Genomic DNA, 22614 nt, shown 5'->3' on the forward strand with positions numbered 1-22614 from the left:
TCCGCGCGCCAGCCAGGGGAGCCGCGCGCCCCGCTCAGCCACTCCGGGCGGAGGGGGAGGGGGAGGCGGCGGCTCAGCCCCCGCAACAGCCCCGACTGGCGAGAGGAGGCGCGCGCGCCGCAAGTCCCTCAGGTGCAGCAGAGGCGGCGCGGCGCGAGTCAAATGCCAACTGCCTGGGGACCAGTGCGCGCGGCCCACGCGCATCGCGGGCGCTGCCTGGGAAAGTCTATTTTATTGGGGGGGCGGTTGGGGGAAGAGCACCTGCTGGTTTAGCCCTCTGCGGCCCCTCCCGTTGAGGGAGCTTTTAGGGCCCTACTGCTCAGGCTAGAGCCAGGGCAGGCTGGACCCCCCTCTTCCCTTCCCATGGGGGTGTTTGTGCACATGTACGCCCTCATTCAGGCACAGGGTGACCAGGCCACAAGTGTGAAAAATTGGAACAGGGGGTAGGGGGTAATAGGAGCCTATATAAGAAGAAGACCCCAAAATCAGGACTGTTCCTATAAAATCAGGGCATCTGGTCACCCTACTCAGGCAGGGCATGCACAGAGGTGGGGGGTGTGCACACACCCTCATTCAGGCATGGCGTAACTCAAAATCGCAGTGCAAGGCCTTTTCATGCCAGCCTGAGGGCTTGGCTACACTTGTGCTTTACAGCGCTGCAACTTTGTCGCTCAGGGGTGTGAAAAAAACACCCCCCTGTGCGCAGCAAGTTACAGTGCTGTAAAGCACCAGTGTAAGCAGTGCTCCAGCGCTGGGAGTGCAGCTAATCCCCACAGGGAGATGGAATACCTGCAGCACTGGGAGAGCTCTCTCCCAGTGCTGGCGCTGTGGCCACATTTGCACTTCAAAGCGCTGCCGCGGGAGTGCTCCCATGGCAGTGCTGTACAGCTGCAAGTGTAGCCATACCCTAAGTTAACCCATCACCAGGCCCTGAGCAACCACACTGCTCCTGGGTGTGTGCAAAGGGTAGACCAGGGCCTGGAGCACAGGCCCACCCAGCAACAGCAGCTCTTGTCCTGTGGAGCTGGTCCCGCTCCTCACTCCATGTATTGCACCCTAGTGCACAGAGTTGCAGGACTACTCAGGGTTGGACTAACATGCCAGGTCACAATGCCTGGAGTTGAGAGCCTGGGGCCAGCCCCTCAGACAGAAGCTGGTTGCTGTGTCTCAGATGAACATAAGGGAGCTTGATCTCAACCCCTCTGCTGCATTTTAGGCCTAGGTACATTCCTCATTTGCCTCTGCGTTAATCCAGCTTCATCCTGCACCCTTCTGGAGCACTGGGAGTGCTTTGGCCTATGGTGTATGCAGAGCACCACAAGCAGCCATCCAGCCACAAGAAACACCAGAAAAGACAAGGCTACTTTAAAGTATGTGAGAAAAATATAGACCTCAAGCAGGAGGTGGGTTTATAGAGTAAGCAAACCATGAGCTGCCTTGGGAGTGATAGATGTTTAGTGGGACACAGCATTCACCAACAGAGCAGACTCCCCAAGCAACCACTATTATTTCTTGTGTTTAATGTATGCTTCTATACCTATAAATATGTAAAAATCAGGCCCACCAACAGCAATTCCAGATGCCAGGGCAGAACAGTCAATGGGCCCCCTAGAAAGGGATGGCAGAGGTTTGATTTATGCAAGGAGGGTGGGTGGCAAGCCCCCTGCTGCTGCTGGCCCGGCCTCACCACATGGGCCTGGAGCTGGACCACGTGTAGCAGCTGGTGCACATGTGCACAAGTCATGGGCATGGTCCGCCTGACATTTGGCAGTGCTGCACCTGTGTTGGCAGCGAACTGCTTGCTGTGCTTGCTCTTTCAGCAGGGCCAGGGCTTCCACATGCGTGCCTGCCTTCGCTGCCACCAGTACCACCCCACACACACCTAGGAGCCCTGTGGCCCGCCCAGGCTATTGCCGCCTTTGCCTCTCACATCAGCAGGCCTGGTAAAAATGGGACCTCTTGTTTCTGGGTGAATTCAGTTAGATCAGCTGACCAAGCTAAAAACTTCATCCTGTTTACCTCAGACCATTTCTCCAATTTGTCCAGTGCTACAGCACATTGAGCAGATGTTCTTGGAGAAGTATCCACAAGGACTTCAAGGTATCTTTCTTGAGTGGTAACAGCTAATTTAGACCCCATCATTTTGTATGTATAACTGGGGATTGTTTCCAACATGCATACCTTGCACTTATAGACTCATAGGACTGGAAGGGACCTCGAGAGGTCATCAAGTCCAGTCCCCTGCCCTCATGGCAGGACCAAATACTGTCTAGACCATCCCTAATAGATATTTATCTAACCTACTCTTAAATATCTCCAGAGATGGAGATTCCACAACTTCCCTAGGCAATCTATTCCAGTGTTTAACTACCCTGACAGTTAGGAACTTTTTCCTAATGTCCAACCTAAATCTCCCTTGCTGCAGTTTAAGCCCATTGCTTCTTGTTCTATCATTGGAGGCTAAGGTGAACAAGTTTTCTCCCTCCTCCTGATGACACCCTTTTAGATACCTGAAAACTGCTATCATGTCCCCTCTCAGTCTTCTCTTTTCCAAACTAAACAAACCCAATTCCTTCAGCCTTCCTTCATAGGTCATGTTCTCAAGACCTTTAATCATTCTTGTTGCTCTTCTCTGGACCCTCTCCAATTTCTCCACATCTTTCTTGAAATGCAGTGCCCAGAACTGGACACAATATTCCAGTTGAGGCCTAACCAGCGCAGAGTAAAGCGGAAGAATGACTTCTCGTGTCTTGTTTACAACACACCTGTTAATGCATCCCAGAATCACATTTGCTTTTTTTGCAACAGTATCACACTGTTGACTCATATTAAGCTTGTGGTCTACTATGACCCCTAGATCTCTTTCTGCCATACTCCTTCCTAGCAGTCTCTTCCCATTCTGTATGTGTGAAACTGATTGTTCCTTCCTAAGTGGAGCACTTTGCATTTATCTTTATTGAACTTCATCCTGTTTACCTCAGACCATTTCTTCAATTTGTCCAGATCATTTTGAATTTTGACCCTGTCGTCCAAAGCAGTTGCAATCCCTCCCAGTTTGGTATCATCTGCAAACTTAATAAGCGTACTTTCTATGCCAACATCTAAATCGTTGATGAAGATATTGAACAGAGCCCGTCCCAAAACAGACCCTTGCGGAACCCCACTTGTTATACCTTTCCAGCAGGATTGGGAGCCATTAATAACTACTCTCTGAATACGGTTATCCAGCCAGTTATGCACCCACCTTATAGTAGCCCCATCTAAATTGTACTTTCCTAGTTTATCTATAAGAATATCATGCGAGACCGTATCAAATGCCTTACTAAAGTCTAGGTATATCACATCCACCGCTTCTCCCTTATCCACAAGGCTTGTTATCCTATCAAAGAATGTTATCAGATTAGTTTGACATGATTTGTTCTTTACAAATCCATGCTGGCTATTCCCTATCACCTTACTACCTTCCAAGTGTTTGCAGATGATTTCTTTAATTACCTGCTCCATTATCTTCCCTGGCACAGAAGTTAAACTAACTGGTCTGTAGTTTCCTGGGTTGTTTTTATTTCCCTTTTTATAGATGGGCACTATATTTGCCCTTTTCCAGTCTTCTGGAATCTTCCCCCGTCTCCTATGATTTCCCAATGATAATAGCTAGAGGCTCAGGTACCTCCTCTATTAACTCCTTGAGTATTCTAGGATGCATTTTATCAGGCCCTGGTGACTTGCAGGCATCTAACTTTTCTAAGTGATTTTTTACTTGCTCTTTTTTTATTTTATCTTCTAAACCTACCCTCTTCCCGTAAGCATTCACTATACTAGACATTCCTTTAGACTTCTCAGTGAAGACCGAAACAAAGAAGTCATTAAGCATCTCTGCCATTTCCAAGTCTCCCGTTACTGTTTCCCCCTCCTGACTGAGCAGTGGGCCTACCCTGTCCTTGGTCTTCCTCTTGCTTCTAAGGTATTGATAAAAAGTCTTCTTGTTTCCCTTTATTCCCATAGCTAGTTTGAGCTCATTTTGTGCCTTTGCCTTTCTAATCTTGCCTCTGCATACCTGTTATTTGCCTATATTCGTCCTTTGTGATCTGACCTAGTTTCCATTTTTTATATGACCCCTTTTTAGTTTGTAGGTCACGCAAGATCTCGTGGTTAAGCCAAGGTAGTCTTTTGCCACATTTTCTATCTTTCCTAACCATCGGAATAGCTTGCTTTTGGGCCCTTAATAGCGTCCCTTTGGAAAAACTGCCAACTCTCCTCAGTTGTTTTTCCTCTCAGTCTTGATTCCCACAGGACCTTACCTATCAGCTCTCTGAGCTTACCAAAATCCGCCTTCCTGAAATCTATTGTCTCTATTTTGCTGTACTCCCTTCTACCCTTCCTTAGAATTGCAAACTATGATTTCATGATCACTTTCACCCAAGCTTCCTTCTACTTTCAAATTCTCAACAAGTTCCTCCCTATTTATTAACTTACCAACTTTGAAGTTCATCTGCTGTTTTGTTGCCTACTAACCCATTTTTTGAAAGATCAATTTGTAAATCTTTGCAGTCAGCTTTGGACATAGCTATCTTGTATAATTTTCTATCATCTGGAAATTTTGCCACCTCACTGTTCAACATATTCATAAATGATCTGGAAAAGGGAGGTGAATAGCACAGGTCTCAGTACAGCTCCTTCAGAGATGCTGGTATTTACCAGTTTCCTTGGTGAAAACTTACCATTTCTTTCTACCGTTTAACCACTTACTGATCCATGAGAGGACCTTCTCTCTTATCCCATGACTGCTTACTTTACTTAAGAGCCTGTGGTGAGGGACCTTGTCAAAGCTTCCTGAAAATTCAAGTACATTATATCAACTAGATTACTCTTGTCCACATGCTTGTTGACACTCCCAAAGAATACTAAGATATTGGCAAGGCATGACTTCCCTTTACAAAAACCGTGTACTCTTCCAACATATTGTGTTCAGTGTCTAATAATTCTGTTTACTATAGTTTTTCAACCAATTTGTCTGGTACTGAAGTCAGGCTTACCAGCATGCAATTGCCAGGATTGCCTCTTGACCCTTTTAAAAAAAAATTGGCATTACATTAGCTATCCTCCGGTTAAACTACTTAGTTCAGGAGATGCCTATTGGACTCTCCCATCATAAATCCTTAACAGGAAGATAAGCTTGTCTGTTTGCAGAATTATGTACTGTAAGTAGTAAATCTCATGGTCTTTCTGTCCATTTTAAAAGAATCCTTCACAAATAGACTATCTACAAATCTACCACAGGAACTCTTCTGATTGGTACAGCTAAGAAGTTAGAAGGGGAAGAATAGCCTTCTTGCTGCTGATTGCTAAGAAGGGACCCATTGCTCTTCTCCAAACTGTTTCCCAGCAGTTCCCATATCAGAGCAAGTGAGTGGCCATTCAGTGGTGATCCGGTGGGGGGATAGTAGTGAGATCCTGAGATCCTCACTGAGGCAAAACATTCGTCAACTTGAGTGGGATTTTTGGCTGAGTAAAAGACTAAGGGCCTCAGGATCTGGGCCAGTGTCGTCATGTCCTTACTAAGCACCCATAAAAGTATGATTTTTAAATGAAAAAGTCTTAACTTAAGGAAAGGACTCAAATCCTATAAACAGATCTACATCTGCAAACCCTTGCTCTGTAATGGAGGAGTCTAACTACAATAGGATTCCACGTGGGAGGAAGGATCTACATGTATGGATTTGTTTGCAGGACTGCAATTCAGTTGATGCCTCTGCTCTTACCAGCAATAGTTGAACCACCTGTTGTTGCTACACAAGTCAAAAATTATTGGACATATTTAATATCTGTAGGAGCTTAAGTAATGGCATGAAAACAGCTCAGTTCAGTTTATTTCCAGTTGAAAGTGCTATGGATTTTACTGTGAAAATAAAGAAAGGACATAACATGGGAAAATAAGAGCTGGTACATATGAGAACCAAGAAGAACTAAATTAAAGTAGGTTGAAAAACAGTGGCTTATATAGAAAAAAGTATTTTCATGCTGCAGATTGTCTACACAGCAGTGTTCATATATGGTCATAGCTATACAGAAAAATCTCCCCCTTGGAAACAAAACAGCAAGTGATCAGATTAGGAGCAATTGGAGGGAAAGTGGTTACAAAAACAAATGGACCAAATTCTGCTCTCATTCACATCCAGGTAACCCTATTGCCTTTAGTGTGGGGTTGCCTACATGTAAGAGGGGGCAGAATTTAGCCCTGTAACTGCTTCTGTGGTGAATGTAATTTGTTTGTTTTACTTTTTAAAGAGAGAAGGTTAAGGTACAGGAACAGCCGTAAATGGCACTGGAGAAGTGAACAATGGAATGCTAACTGAAAAATGAGTTGATAGACCAAACCCAAAACACTGCTATAGGTATTGCATAAACAGCCTTTTATCTGTATTTGTATCAAATTAATGATTTATTACCCAACACCACAGGTGGCAGTGTATACAAAGACAGTGCAACATGTGATTATTTACAGGAATTTTCAGCCTGACATGCACATACACTATCATGAGGTGTTTTAATATTTCCAAAATGTTATCAAGCTGAATAAATATTCCCTGCCCCAAAAGTTCGTTTTACATAAAAATATAATATTGCACTTTTTACAAGAACAGCTATTTTGCATATCTGAGATTTATAACAAATGGAATGCTGCTTTTTAAAAATAAGACTCCATGAGCAACATCCCATATTTAAATTGGGGAGCACGTAAAAGCCTCCAAAACAAAAAAGTTTTAAATGAAGCATATCACCTCAGCATGAATCAAAAAGCTTCTCCGTTTGTATTTGGAGTATGAAAAACATGATTAAAGCCAGCTTGTAAAATGTACCTGCAATGTATGCATTTAAAAAATTTAAATTCATACAGTATGCAGCCATTTGCTTATTCTTCACTGGTCCAAGAGAACTATTTTCAGAATATGAACTGTGGGAAGATCCTTGTACTTAATCTATAAAGTTTTTTGAAAATCTAGATATTAAAAAGATGTACACTTGGAATTTTCACAACAAATGTACAGATTGTGTGTATATTATGATTTGCCAGTATCTATACATATTTTGTCTTTATCACCAGGTGACAAATTATAGATCTTACAGTACAGTGTTTTGCAGGAGGATAAATACATGCAATGAGTAAAAATATAGCCATTAAAAATCTATATGGTAGAAGTGGAATGTGTAAGTGATTTAAAGGAAAAAATAGGTTTAAACTACATAATGGGTTTCTGTGGCATTCTTGGGTTGTAACTTTTTTCCCCCTAAAGGAGGAATATGTAATTATGCTCAGCTGATATTGGTTTTCCGAATATTTAAGTTATTGAGTGTGTCAGTCCTGTGTGGAGCATGCCACAAAAAATTCACCTTCAAATTCAATTGAGAGATTGTGAAGTATTAACTCCTGAGCTGAATGCATGTTCCTTTTTCAAAGACTAGCACCTAGGAATAAGTATCATTTGCACTGTGGGTGTGTAAACTTTTCTGAATGATCTGACATATGAAGAACACTGATTAGTCAAGCAGTTATGGTCTTATTCAAACATTTTACAGGTATTTATCTCTCACATGGCACTAAATGAGAGCAGATGATATCTGCACTGTTTTCTTTGTATTTTTGAACTCTGAAATGTATGCTAAATATATTCTGCCACTTAGATTCATAACAACTAACTAGTGTTATGTATTTGTGCAATTTACAGTTAGATGAAAAAACTTGTTTAACTATTGCTTCATGATGCCATGAGGTGTCTGGTTGTTATTAAAACACAGACACATTGGTTTCTGTCTGCTATAGGACTATTGTCCTATGAGAGCTGAAAAGACAATTAGCAAAAAACTATGGAATATCAGGGAATAACAGAAGTTCAGTTTTTAGCATTATGACATATCATAAAATGGTTGGTGCACAAAGCACCTACTGAGTTATTTGCTTCTCCAAAAAAGCAGTTTGGAATCCTCCATGTTTAAATTTTTGGGGTACTAATGCTAGAGCCAATTGGACTGTACTGACTGATCAGATACACACATTGTCAATCTTCTTATAAATATTTAAGAAATTTTTAATGCCACTGGTACTTTACAACACAAAGAATAAAAGGGAAAAAGTCACCACTAGTGATTCAAAGATTTGGAATACTTGTGTTCAAGAAATTACTTTAAAAATACTATTACATTTTACACTGCAGCATTTCAGCTTGTTGGTTAGAGCATTTGTGTGCCACGTTGCTTGTATCAGAGTATATAAAACCAGAACTTCCTTATAACCTTGATATGGTCTAAAATTTGGGGCATGCATATACACATTTTACAATAACCTCAGATTGATGTATGCTTTCATCAACTCACTTGTTTTAAAGAAGTTCAATACATTTCAAAATCCAATTAAACAACAGAGGTTCTATGATCTACTCTGGATTTAAAGTGCTTCAGAGATATGGTGATTTAGCAGCATGAAGAGTCATCAGCCAGCTGCATAGCTGCTAAGGAATGAGTAGAACATGGGTAGTTTCAAGCGCTGCTGGTCCTTGCGACACCAAGCTATAACAGTTCCTTCACTATTTGCTGTGTACAAGTGATGACCATCACAGGAAAATGTAAGGCTGAAAAACAACACAAATCTAATTTTTATATCATATTTTGCAAATTATACTATTTAACTGAAAATACTAGAGAAGATATTAAAAAAAAAGGCAAGTACAGCATAACTGCAACCAACACAAAAATCAGTAGCTTGCCTTCAGTGAGGCAAGTTCCTATGAATGTATAATTCTAGTGCTGTATGCACATGTGGGCATGGGCAATACCTGCTTATTCAAACTGCAATTCAAGGTGTCAGTTACAAACTTTACTGCCATAAATTTAACTTAATGCCCAGTCTATTTGTTTTTCTCTTTGTCACTTCAAATACAATCTGCTGTGCTGCTCTTGCTGTCATTTCCTGGGTGGAACTATCTCTAGCAGAGAGTGTTCACAGTGCAGAGTCCATGCCCCTGAAACCTGCTCTCAGGTGGATGGTCAGAACCAGAATCTGGCAAATTTCATGGGATAAGGTTTTTCTGGTTTGTTTTTTAAGGCAGGCATTTCCTGATTTTACCACCATAGTAAGTAAATCCTCCAGTTCTTGCTAATTGTTTTATTTCAAGAGAGACTTAAAAAACCAGAAACTTGTACAACTTGTTTCTAATTACTGTGAGGTGCTGCTGAGGTGATGGTTGGTACACATTAAATTAAGAATGACTAAATTAACTTGATGCTGAGATCACAGGTTAAACCTGGAGACTCCATTACAAATGTGAAGAGAATTATGAATCTATGCAAAGCTGTCAGGTGGGAGTTCACTTCCAGCCATACACACACATATTCAGAATCCCTAATTACACATTTGTACTGCAGAACCCAAGTGTTTAGTTTGCTGTATTTACTGCAATTTAAAGAACTCATTGTGGGTAGCAATGCCTCTTGTGCTCTATTAGTATCCTAACACAACTAATGTCAAAATAATCATTTTCCTCTCTATTTAAAAAGTAATTTTCTGGATTAACCAAAACCAGTTTCTAAATAAATATAATTGATATCGTATCCCAATTTAAAAAAACAAGAATTTATGCTGCTTAGAAGAGCAAGTCAATATTTCAGAAACTGCTATTACTAGGGTATGGTAACAGTGGTAAATGTTGGCTTTAAACAGAGATCACTGTAATGTGTTTTAAAATGTTGCTTCAGTAATGGACACAAATATAAAATTCTTGTAATAAAATTTGTTACTGTGTTACTATTTAGTAATTACGAAATTTAGGGCATGATCCTGCAAGTCCTTCTTGCAAGGAAATTCCCATTGAGAGCATCCTTTAGTGGGAGTTTGGGCCCCAGTTCTGCAAACACTTTAGCATGAGCGTAGCTCTTACATAACTGATCAATGAGACTCATGTGTGCAGAATTATACAGGTGCTTAGCTGTTTGCAGGATCTGCGCTTTTTTGTGCCGGCTAGGGGAAGGGTGAGGCAGAAACACACAGCAACAAAATAAAGCCACACAAGTGATTTGCTACTGAAGCTCATCCTATAACTATTTAAAATCTGCTTAATTGAAAATAAAAAGATAACTTGTCAAATTAGGAATTATAATATGAAAATCCTGGGGAAAAATATGAACTTTGTTTTAAAAGACAAATGAGCAAGCATTGTTCAGTCCACAGGGGAATCCTTCGAGTTTGTCTGTGTTTGTCTCATCATGCTAGCAGCTGAGAATAGTTATTACTGTCATGTTACAATGTATTTGTGCTCATTTTATTTTCATGGGGAACAAGCAGGATTCTGTGCCTGTTTTCAGATAGTTTTGTTCATCCACTTCCCCCATTTGTCATCAGTGTCTTCAAAAGTTGAGATTTATTTTTAAAGGGAACTTGAATTCTTTTTATGCAACAATTTTTTTTTTACCTTACAATAGGTTTATTTGATTTAGGAAATGTAATTTCTCGCACAGGTTTCAAGTCCCAAGTACTCCACAGCCTGAAAGAAAGAAAAAAGTAATTATTTTCTCCATATTCTACTTAACCTAAATATTTAGGGATAAATATAAGTTTAATTTTAGAAACTGCAAACAGCTGAACAGCTAGTTCTGCTTTTTGTAAAAGCAAAATATTAGCATGATTTTAAAACTGCATACAGTCTCAAAACAAAAACAAACATTGATTTTATGTTTTTATAAGTTTTTATCAGCAAAATAGTTTAAGAACTTAAGGAGAAGAGTGTATGCTCTTACCTTACAACTCCATTTTCTAGCCCCCCTGCAATAACATTGATGGACACTCCTTCCGGCTGGTTAGAGAAAGCAACAGAGCATATGATTTCCCTGCAGTGAACATGTCCTACAAGATCACCATTTACTGTCCAAAGTCTCAGATCACTGCCCCCTCCAACTGTAATACAAAGTAAACCACGAACATTACAAGATAATCTAGACTATTTGAATAGCCTATGTCATTTAGCTTTCAAGGCCACATCAGCAAGAGAGCAGTGTAGTAAACTGATTAAAACTGATTCAGATCAGAAAGCTGTACAAATACTGTACCATAGTTATTTTCTCTTTTTACCATATTGTTTGTATAGGCAAGCCCCCACAAAATTAATATGATTTATAATATAAGCCCTAGCACTTTAGCAGTAAGGAAGCTATATAAACATTCTGCTCACCAATATGACTTTGAAAATGCTAGTTTTCACGTTAGCAGGTCACAGTAAACACTAATCTCTCTTTCTCTCAAGGTTTACCTCAGTCTGCTAATGTGTTCACACTAAAACTGCCCTGTCTTTACTAGGATTCTACCTCTTGTTAATTGCCCTGTTAGCTAACACAAGGTAAGAACACACCATTTTTTCCTAGCGAAGACAAGGCCTGAGAGTGGTAGAGATAAAGGAGACGAATATCTCAGGCTATGTCTACACTGCACACCTTACAACAGTGCAGTTGTGCCACTACAGCCGCATCCTGTAAGGCATGCAGCGAAGCCACTCTTTATCACGAGAGAGCTCTCCCGTTTACAAAATAAAACCAGCCACAATGAAGAGTGGTAGCTTCGTCGACGGGAGAGCCGCTCCCGCCAACAAAGTGCTGTCCACACCGGTGCTTTTTGTTGTTAAAACTTTTGTCATTTGGGGTGTGTTTTTTTCACACCTCTGAGCGACACAAGTATTAACAACTAAAGTAGAGCGTAGACAAAGCCTCAGATTCAGTCTCGGACCTGCCCCTGGAATGCTAAGCCCATGTATTCTGTTTCTGCAATTGCCAGAGGTCCTAACCTTCAATTATCCTTTAATATAGTAAAACTGACTTGTGCTATCTTGCAAGATTTTTATTTACAGCCCTGATTTTGAAAGGCTAGAATGGTATTTGATCAATCTCACTCTACATGGGAATACAGTAAGGAAGGAAGAATGAAAGCAGCTTCCTGAAGAGACCTTAGAAGCCTCTCCTTCATAGTAGGAGTTCAGCATTGAGAACCAAGACATTATATATAGAGGACTAGACCCAAACAGTGGAAATAAAGTGAATGTTGGGACAACAAACTGCTTGGTGCCATATGGATTATAAAATTAATCTGTTTATTTTATCTACCTCCAGTGACGGGAGAAAATTAGATGCAGACGGGGGGGGGGGGGGGGAAGGGAGGAAGAGGCACATGTTGTCCAAATGACGACCTCTAACTAACATTAACTACACAAGATAGAAAAAGTAATAAAAGGTAATGGTGCTGTTCAGTGTGCCGCCTCTTACAGAAACAAATAGTGCTGTTGTATGTGTATACAATAAGTGTCAAATCATCATGCACCTTAAAGCTACTTCTAACTGCCCATGTGAAAATTTGACCTAATATCCAAATACATGATGGGGGATGTGTGAGGAGGAGGAACAATTAAGAAAAGCTGTTTTGTGCCATTTGGCTGCAGAGTCAGGGACTTCCTGGGAAAACTCACTGCAGGGCTCCAAACTCCCTAGAGTTCTGCATTAACAACAAATGCCTACACTTTCTTCTGGAGGTTTTTTCCCTTAAAAACACCAAACAAAAAAACGACTACTGTACATAGTTTTTCTGGTTCCATTCACAGCAAGACCATACATGCTTTTCCTGTTTGCGTTGAGTCACTAGGTAATTAACTCTTTGTTAATATAGCATATGTGGTGCCTCAATATAGTTCATATATCAAGGGACATCTGAATGCTCCAACAAGACTGTAGTTTTAGCAAATATAATTTTGCTTTGTATAAGTAAAACTCCTTAGGAGGATACAGTATCTTGGAAAACAAATCACTGCTATCATGAAAGTAATTAACTTAATAGAATTTGAATCTCTCAGGACTCAAACTTTCAGATCTTTAAAAAAAAATCAAAATATTTGACAGGACTGAGTGTGTATACCCACCTGCATATTTGTAACTACAAAAAAGATATACACATCATCCTGTATATAGAAATAAGAAGTTACTGAGTTGATTAGTTGGCTGCTCAAATGATTCAAGTCACATGACAAACCATTGCACTGGTAACGTTGGTTCATCTTTAAATCTGGTCTATAAATGTGGATAGGTTATTCATTCATGATACCGTACATACCTGAATCACAAACTGTTGCAATATCACCTGTCATTTCACTAGCAGAGACTGCTGTTACAGGACTCTTGTGTCCAGCAAGACTTTGGACATAGCACAGCCTACAAAGAATAAAAGATCTCTAAATAACCCGCAGTTTAGCTTCAGGAAACCAAAACTGAGTTCTGGTTTCACACAAGATTAAAATACTTAGAAAGTAATAATCTGAAATGATTATTTTACACTAAGATTTTTAAAACAGTTAGAAAGTAAGCATTTTTAGGCTAGCCAAGGAAATATTTGTACCTATTCAAATCCCAGATGATGCAGGTTCCATCCTTGCTTACACTTATCATTATACTATATGGTTTGCAGACAAATAAGCTGGTTATCTCTGCTGTGTGACCATATAGATGTACTTGAGATTCCATTTCTATCTCGGAATGCTGAAAAACAACAATATTAAAAGGGAGACCTGAATTATTAAACACATCAACTTATTGTTTATTTTGGAGGTGTGGCTTCCATTGTTTTCAATTGGATCAATATGTATAGATCTTAGGGAATGAACTGGCAGTCCATGATTAAATGCTTCATATCTTCAGTTCAGATGCTTTTTGTAGGACTTTTAAAGATGCAAATACATTGCTGACATGAGTATTTGGAGTAAGACATTAACTGTGAAAGGCACTATATTCTCCCACTTCTCACACACACAAGCTCCGAGAAAACATGTGGGTGGCTGTTTTCCAAACACATGTTATGTCAGTAGCTCAAACAGAGATGGCAGCTAGATATCCATATTTCAGTTTGACTGGCTGGAGAGGAAATATTAGGGGTTGAGGAACAGTTAATGCCAATGACCGGCACTTTTAAAAAAAAGTTAGCAAAAACCCCAAGATACTGGGAACATACTGAACCAGTGCCAAGTCCTTAGATGGGGCTTTACTAGGTGTTAAATAGGTGTTAAATGTGAAGCTTTGCTCTAATACAGAAATTGTCAAAAATTAAATGCCAAAGAGAAGATGAAACTGCTAAGCATAAGTGCTACTTCTTATGTTATATTTCATTGCAATTCCTCAGATTTTTTTTTAAAAAACATCCTCTAAATTAGAAGAGTTTCTTAATCAGAATGATAATTGCCTAATTAAGAGAAGTCCAGTGTACAAGGAGATTGGAATAATGTTTATACAAGAGAGGTAAAAGTCTCTCTGCTACAATGAATTTTCCCATAGCTCTTCTTTACTACCTCAAAGCACAGTAATAAACAATCTAGGAATTTGGAAGAGGAAATAGGGCATACAATAGCTCTACTAAAAGATGAAAAGAGTCATCATAGAACAGAAAAGGAGAAAGAACTGGTAATAGATTTCACTCACAACATGCTAGTTATATATTCTCTATCATTATCTGAACAACAAATAGCAACATCCATCTCTGTGCTAGTTATATTGATTACTAGTCAGGACAAGACTGACCTTTAATAATCATAACATTTAGAGATGTTTCACCTAACCAATCACAAGAAAACGATAAACATATCCTCCTACTGTGTACTATAACACTTGCTGATAAGAATATCCTGTCTCTACATCCCCTCAGAGTAATGTTCATACTATTCATAGAAGTATGGTCTGCCATTTTAGAATTTTAAGAACAGAACTAAAACAAGGTTTTTAATGGGAAAAGTGTCAAGCCAAGATTAATTTTTTTGCCTGATCTTTCCACTTCCCCCGTCTAATTTGTCTGTTTTGTCCACCTTTTGCTGACACCTACATCTCTGGGACAGGGATTCTCTGTTATTTGTCTCTTTGGTCCCTATCTCAATGGGGCCCAATCCTAGATTAGAGTTTCTAGGCACCATCATAATACATAGTACAAAATGATAGTAATGGGAAAGGATGGAACTCTAGGACTAGATAATTTATTTGTGCTAATAAGTCATGCAACTATGACTTTTCATGCTATCCTCTATGCCTGAAACATACTTGTAAGTACTATGTGCCATGGAAGCTCTCGCCTCCTCCTTCAAATCTCTTAAGACTCATTTCCTCCATCTATCCTTCCAATGCTGATGTCCATTTCACTACACTAATATGAACACTCCACTCACAATAAAATATATTTAAAGTGGCATAGATATAAAAATAAATTGATTTAAAGTTGGTCATATACTTAAAATGCCCTCTTTTTGTGTTAGACTGGATGGCTGAGGTTAAGGCACTGGAGTGAGGGATTATACAATAATTACCACACAGTTTCATCTATTCTCTCAAAAGGATATACAATAGTTTAAAATGCTTCCCTCTCTGTTAGCAAGAAAGCCCCAGATAGATTAGGAACAACTAAAAAGTGGAGCAACCCGCTTGCCCAACATCCAGAGCCTCTTGGCTGAGGCCTTGTAAGGGTAGTGATTTAAGTGACTTCTCATAACAGTACTTTAGTGGGTTTTGGATGAGAGACATTGACAATGCCTGGGGAAAAGTAGCAGACAAAAGCAGTTTGTCTGGACTTTTTTGAACACAGAGATACGGGTCACTAGAACTCTGAAAGCAGGGCTCTCTAGACTCTTATGTCTGTCCATTAGCAACATCATACCTGTCTCCTTGCTTTAATGATTTACACATGAAGATTTGCCCTGATTGACACTTCCTGTACTGCATTTATAATAGGCTGTTCCACTACATCAGCACTCAGCTAGGGGGCTGACTACAGAACAGATGCTAGTAAGCATGCTGGCATTCCCTATAGTCCTGTCTCAAGCAACTAACTAAACAACAGATGCTACAAAATTGGCAGCGAGGTCATGTTGCCTGAGGTATACAGAAGTGTCAGTGCTGAGGGTTTCAGCAAACATGGTTTCACAAGAGGACACCTGAGGAGCAAAGCAAAGAACTCCTATTCGCAGTTCTAAAGTGCCCTACAGCTGTCAAATACAAATTGTTAGTTTCTTTATTAGCATTTTTAAAACAAGTATTCTGTACAAAAAATATATTTCCTATTTTAGTTACCAAAAATGTAATCGATATTGCTTTGGGCTTTAAAAATTAATTGATCACAGTGGGTGGGCTTTCCCAGCGTGTGCGGGGCTTGAGCCACGAATTTCTGCAAAGTTTTAAACTTGATGCAGTGGAATCCTCTTCAATCTGCAGAGAGCACTTAGGCCTCTGTTGCTGCTCCTAGATTTATCAAGCAAAAGCAACATAACACAATACTGTGGCCAGTTTAAGTGCTGCTATTCAGAATCCTGTGGCCTAAGATGGACTGTCAAGAATTGTGTCAGCGATTTGCTACTTCTTGGGAAAAAGTTACAAACTACTGAAGAGGCTGATGCTGGAATTATTCACAGAAAAGACAACTTAAAACAGAAGGCAAAATCCTGGCTCCATTACAGTTCCATTCTATTTTATACCCTCGTATCTGAGCATCTTCCATCAATGCATGAAGCGATATGACTAACATCTGTCACACCTTATTTAGTCTCATCACTGGGGAAAAGGTGTGCAGGGGCGTCTTTTGGTAAGGATTTTTTTTAAATTATTTAATACATCAAGTTATATGTTTATCTTAGAGAAGGCAAGGTCAGAGAAGCATGCCTTGCACTTAGAGCAGAATGTGGTAAGGTTTGCAAGAGTCTTTAGTTCCTGTGTGAGTTTGTGCCAGTCTCTTACTGGCCCCCAAGAAAATTCTGTCTTTCGCACAAATGGGCCTTAACCTTATTATAAAAAGCTCCATTGTACCACAGGACTAAAGCTGTTGCTCGTGGTCTTCATTCCAGAGCTTTAGGTAATATTTTGATACTCTGGGCCCAGGCCACTGAGCACCTTGAAGCTAAGGACCAAGACCCTGAACTTGACTTAATGTTCTGTGGTAAGCCAGTGTAGAGAATGGAGGACAGGTTTAATCTGTTTGTGGTAGCTAGTGTATTGAGGTGTGCTGCAGGGTTCTGTACTAATTGGGGTTTCCAAAGTACTGAAGGCTTCATGCCCACATATACCACAATTAGGTACTGCAGCCAAAAAAGAAGATGATGTGAATAACTGAATCCAGGTCACTGTTCATCAGGATAGGGGAGCACCTCCTAACCAACTGGAGATGATAGAAAGTATTACTTATGGATAGAGCTGGGCAAAGTTTTTGGGAAATAGTTTATTTGCTGAAAAATGCAGTTACAGTCCACACAAAAACTACTTACAAATTTTTGTCCTGTTCAAACAGTTTAGAATAAACAACTTAGTGGTCAGGGCACTCATACACGATATGGGACATCCAAGTCTAGTCAATGCTCCAAGGGCTATAATTATTCATAAGAAGCTTCAACAGGATTCAGAAAGTCCCATACCTGAATATGACATAGTCCAGTGGTTAGGGGAGTCACCTAAGGGGTGGGAACTCATGTTCAAATCCTTTCCATGTCAGGGAGAAGAAGAATTGAACCAGGTGAGTTCCCTCACTACTGACCTAAAGAGGCAGCTTCCTCCTCCACCCATCCCATTCCTATGTGTATGTCAAAAGTGCCCCAAATTGAAACAAATTAACTATTTCATCCCAGCTGTTCAGTTCTCTGACCAGACACCAAAAAAATCTGTTTCCAGGTCAACCCAAAAAGTGTTTTGTTTTTGCAGTTTTTTGGAATTGCTAGCAAAATGAAAAATCTATTTGTCTACCATAAGGCCATTGCGGAGAAACTAAATGAATTCTTTGTATTGGTCTTCACTGTTGAGGCTGTGAGGGAGATTCCCAAACCTGAACCATTCTTTTTGGGTGACAGATCTGAGGAACTGTCCCAAATTGAGGTGTCATTAGAGGAGGTTTTGGAACAAATTGATACACTAAATAGTAATAAAAGTCTCCAGGACCTGATGGTATTCACCCAAGAGTTCTGAAGGAATTCAAATGTGAAATTGCAGGAATGCAACTATAATCTATAACCTATCGTTTAAATCAGCTTCTGTACCAAATGACTGGAGAATAGCTAATGTGATGCCAATTTTTAAAAAGGGCTCCAGGGGTGACCCTGGCAACTACAGGCCAGTAAGCCTCATTTCAGTACCAGGCAAATTGGCTGAAACTATTGTAAAAGAAAGAACAAAAAACTGTCAACACAGATGAACATAATTTGTTGGGAAATAGTCAACATAGTTTTTGTAAAGGGAAATCATGCCTCATCAATCTACTAGAATTCTTTGGGGGGGGGGTCAACAAGCATGCAGACAAAGGAGATCCAGTGGATATAGTGTATTTAGATTTTCAGAAAGCCTTTGACAAGGTCCCTCACCAAAGGCTCTTAAGCAAAATAAGCAGTCATGGGATAAGAGGGAAGGTCCTCTCATGGACTGGTAACTGGTTAAAAGATAGGAAACAAAGGGTAAGAATAAATGGTCAGTTTTCAGAATGGAGAGAGGTAAATAATAGTGTCCCCCAGGGATCTGTACTGGGCCCAGTCCTATTTAACATGTTCATAAATGATGTGGAAAAAGGGGTAAACAGTGAGGTGGCAAAATTTGCAGATGATACAAAACTACTCAAGATAGTCAAGTCCCAGGGAGACTGCAAAGAGCAACAAAAAGATCTCTCAAAGCAGGGTGACTGGGCAACAAAATGGAAGGTGAAATTTAATATTGATCAATGCAAAGTAATGCACATTGGAAAACATAATCCTAACGTATGCAATGATGGGGTCTAAATTAGCTGTTACCACTCAAGAAAAAAAAACTTGAGTTATTGTGGCTAGTTCTCTGAAATCACCCACGCAATGTGCAGCGGCAGTCAAAAAAGCAAACAGAAGTTGGGAATCATCAAGAAAGGGATTTATAAGAAGACAGAAAATATCATATGGCCTCTATATAAATCCATGGTCTGCCCACATCTTGAATACTGCGTGCAGATGTGGTCGCCCAATCTCAAAAAACATATTGGAATTGGAAAAGGTTCAGAAAAAGGCAACAAAAATTATTAGGGGTATAGAACGGCTTCCATATGAGGAAAGATTAATAAGACTGGGACTTTTCAGCTCGGAAAACAGGCGACTAAGAGGAGATATGATAGAAGTCTATAAAATCATGAGTGGTATAGAGAAAGTAAATAAGGAAGTGTTATTTACTCCTTCTCATAATAGAAGAACAAGGGGCCACTAAATGAAATTAATAGGTAGTAGGTTTAAAACACACCCAAGAAAGCATTTTTTCATGCAACGCACTGTCAACCTCTGGAACTTCTTGCCAGAAGGTGCTGTGAGGGTCAATACTATAACAGGATTCAAAAGGGAGCTAGATAGCTTCATGGAAGATAGGTCCATCAATGTCTATTAGCCAGGATGGGCAGGAATCTGTTTACCAGAAGCTGGGATTGGATGACAGGGCATGGATCACTTGATAACCTGTCTGTTCATTCCTTTGGAGCACCTGCTATTGGCCACGGTCAGAGGACAGGATACTGGGCTTGATGGACCTTTAGTCTGCCCCAATATGGCTGTTCTTATGTTCTTATATTATTTGTCCAGCTCTACTGACAGATGGGGTGTATGCAACAGCTTAGTGTCAGCAAGGAATTCAAGTGCTCTCCTAAGCTACAGACTGAATTGACCAATTGTGGGTGTGCCCTTTCAACTGAAGGAGCTCACACTGTGGTTGCAAACTTTTCAAAGTACTTTCTTCTGCTCACCAGCATCATCTCTGTATTGCCTGGGTTCCACTTCAGCCAGCTTGTTCTTCACCCTTGAGCTGATCCCATCCAAGCACTGCACCATCTTGGTGTCTGTGATATTGTTGTATGTGGTGAAGAATAGTCTGAACCTTGTGTTATCTGCATATTGCTGATACTTGAGTTCATGTTATCTGACCAGTTTGCCTGGTGGGTGAATGTAGATGTTCAACAGGCACTAAGACAAAAATGATTCCAGTTGGACTTCACAAGGGAGGGGTCTGGTGGCAGAGGTGCTATTTTCCCATCCCTACTCATTGGGTTGTCTCTCAAGGAAGGACTCAAGTCACTTCAGTGCATCATCGTGGACCCCGGCCACATCTCAGGCAAGACAAGTTTAGGTAGTGCATGGCTGACAGTGTCAAATGCTACAGAAACGTCCAGTGGAATGAGAATAGATGTCTTCCCTTTAGCCATCAATGCCATTAAACCTGTTTCAGTTCCATGGCCTGGCCTGAATCCAGATTATGCCATGTCTAGAGTATTAACTTCAGTACAGACGCTCTCTGGGTTATGCAAGACCCGACTTACGCAAATTTGCACTTACGGAAAAAGTTCCATAAGCCAGAAATAGGCTTCGAGTTGCGGAAATTTTTGCGTAATGTACAGGTATACGACTTATGCAAAATTCGAGTTATGCAAGGCTTTCCGGAACAGAACGATTGCGTAAGTTGGGGGGCATCTGCAAGGTGAGCTTGTAGTTGGAATTTGGCTAGCTTCTCTAAGCTTGCTTAGGAACAGGAGGTTGGACAAGACTCCCATTGAGTTCAAGGGAGACAAGGATTTACTCAGAGAATCCCCTTCTCCCTTCTACAGCAATTAGGGAGGGTAAGGTGGAGATTCAAATTTATCAGCCATCTACTAGTCAGGGGTGGATAAAAGAGCAATGTCCAGACATGGCATTTTGGTACCTGGAAAAGATACTGGAGTTTCTGTGAGAGGGGCTGGCCTTCCCCTTTGTCAGGGTGCCCTGAGTAGTGGTATCCCCTCACTCTGATCTCTCATGTCTGCATCTGGACAGCAAATTTATTCCTTTGGACAGTAAATGTCTGGAGTCCTGATGCTGATGTTCTAGTAACTAAGTACAGTCCTCAAACACAATAAAAATCAGCATTTGCTTTGAAAGTAAAATAGGTGGGAAAGTCATTTATTTTTCTTTAAAGGTGGAATGGTGGGGGAGAGAGAAAAGTTGGGCACCATTCAAATGCTTATTAAAATGCAGAATTCAAAATTTAAATTGTCAAAATGTATATGATAGGGTACTTTGAAAGCCTCTTAGTTAAAAAACCCTAAATAATACAAGGCAGTTTTAATAATATAAGTCTAGTTTTAAGTAGTGGAGTAAACAACAGCAAGAAAAAAAGAAAAGAAAAATAATGTAATATAGCTAAATTCCTAATTATAAATCCTGTGTGATATACTTACCATATTGCTAGAAAATCTGTTCATATATGCTGTGATGACACCAGATTTGCTACCTGTAAAAAGCTGGCAACTGTCTGGTACCCAAGCACAACTTGTTACCTTGGAGAAAAAAAAGAGCCAGAGAAAATTAAGTACTATTTTAAATACATTCTATTTCATTATACTTAGCTATTTTATCAAATCTGTTTTTGTTGGTTTTCCTAAGAAAAACATGTAATAAACAAACTACTTAACCCAGAATGGAAGCCCAAGAGCAGTTTAATACATCTGCAGCAAGTCATATATTTTGCATTGTTAAGAGTTAAAATTATGGGTGAAATTATGTGGTGCATCTCTAAGATACATAGCACAGAACTCTCAGCTCAAAGGGATGGAGGTACGTGTTAAGGTAACTTTCTGCCCTCCTGATCCTGGGCTGCTCTGCTCTGCTGGCTGGAGAGGCCCTGGCGTAATTTGGACAGTCCTAAGGGTCTGTGTAAGTTATAGCAGCCTCCCAGGGCTGTGTGCTTTGTCCCCATCCCTGATGCACCCCTCTCGCACATGCTCAAATCAGGGTTTGCAAGGTGGTCTTTGGAAAATATTCTTACTGCTGTCCTTCATGGTACCTTTGCTGGAAGAATCATATCGCAATCAGATGCAGGGCTTTCAGAGCACCTTTATGCAGTTCTGACTCTTAGGTGGTAGAAAGAGGCCAGTGTGGGGTGAGAGTCTCACTCTGACTTTTTCCATTTTGTCTTTAATCAACATTTTTGACTGTACAAACTGTAGAACCAACAAGGAGGCACTTATTCTGCACCCCACACATACCAATATTTTAAGGCACCTATAATCTTCCCTACTCTTGTTCTCAGCCTGGAAACAAATTGTTTGAAAAGTTCTTCAAACTCATGATGACATATCCAGTAATGATTTTTCTGCCAGGATAGAAAAGCAGAATCAGAAGCAGATTTTGGGAGCCGAGAGATTGAAGAGGAAAATTTAGTGGAGAAGTAAGAAAAAGGGTATTTGGTGGATGAAAATGGAGGAAGAATCACCAAAAAGGTATATAAAGTTTTTTTGGGGGGAGGTGGGGGCATTTTGGAGAGCTTGGAGGGGCTCATCCAAAAATGGTATGTCCCAGAAAACCAATGTGGCATTTAGCGTAATTCCTAGGTAGACACAAGCGAAATACTAATCAGCAAAGCAAATGAGTGCAGCTGAGTTTAAACTTGGGATGCAAGTTTGTCTTCCCCACTCCATTACATGTTTTTTCAAGAACTGATTGAAATCCTTATGATCACATAATAAAGAATGCCATCAAGGACAAGGTGATGGTGACACTGAAAACGGGCTACAGAGCCTTACATCTCTGTCACCGGCTCAAGCATGAACAAGAT

At 40.3% G+C, this 22614-nt stretch overlaps 1 protein-coding gene across 1 annotated transcript in view; it reads right to left on the reverse strand.

The window, feature by feature from the left end:
- Positions 1 to 5851: 5851 nt before the first annotated feature.
- The window catches only part of LYST (lysosomal trafficking regulator), a 167555-nt gene continuing 150792 nt past the window's right edge, over positions 5852 to 22614 (reverse strand). Inside the window, 6 exon segments of the mRNA XM_030556944.1 lie at positions 5852 to 8624; positions 10461 to 10532; positions 10786 to 10942; positions 13136 to 13233; positions 13418 to 13557; positions 21239 to 21337. Of these exon segments, the coding sequence (XP_030412804.1) occupies positions 8486 to 8624; positions 10461 to 10532; positions 10786 to 10942; positions 13136 to 13233; positions 13418 to 13557; positions 21239 to 21337 (705 nt within the window). The 3' untranslated portion in view covers positions 5852 to 8485.

The sequence above is a fragment of the Gopherus evgoodei genome, chromosome 3, assembly GCF_007399415.2.
Source record: "Gopherus evgoodei ecotype Sinaloan lineage chromosome 3, rGopEvg1_v1.p, whole genome shotgun sequence".
Taxonomy (NCBI): Eukaryota; Metazoa; Chordata; order Testudines; family Testudinidae; genus Gopherus; species Gopherus evgoodei.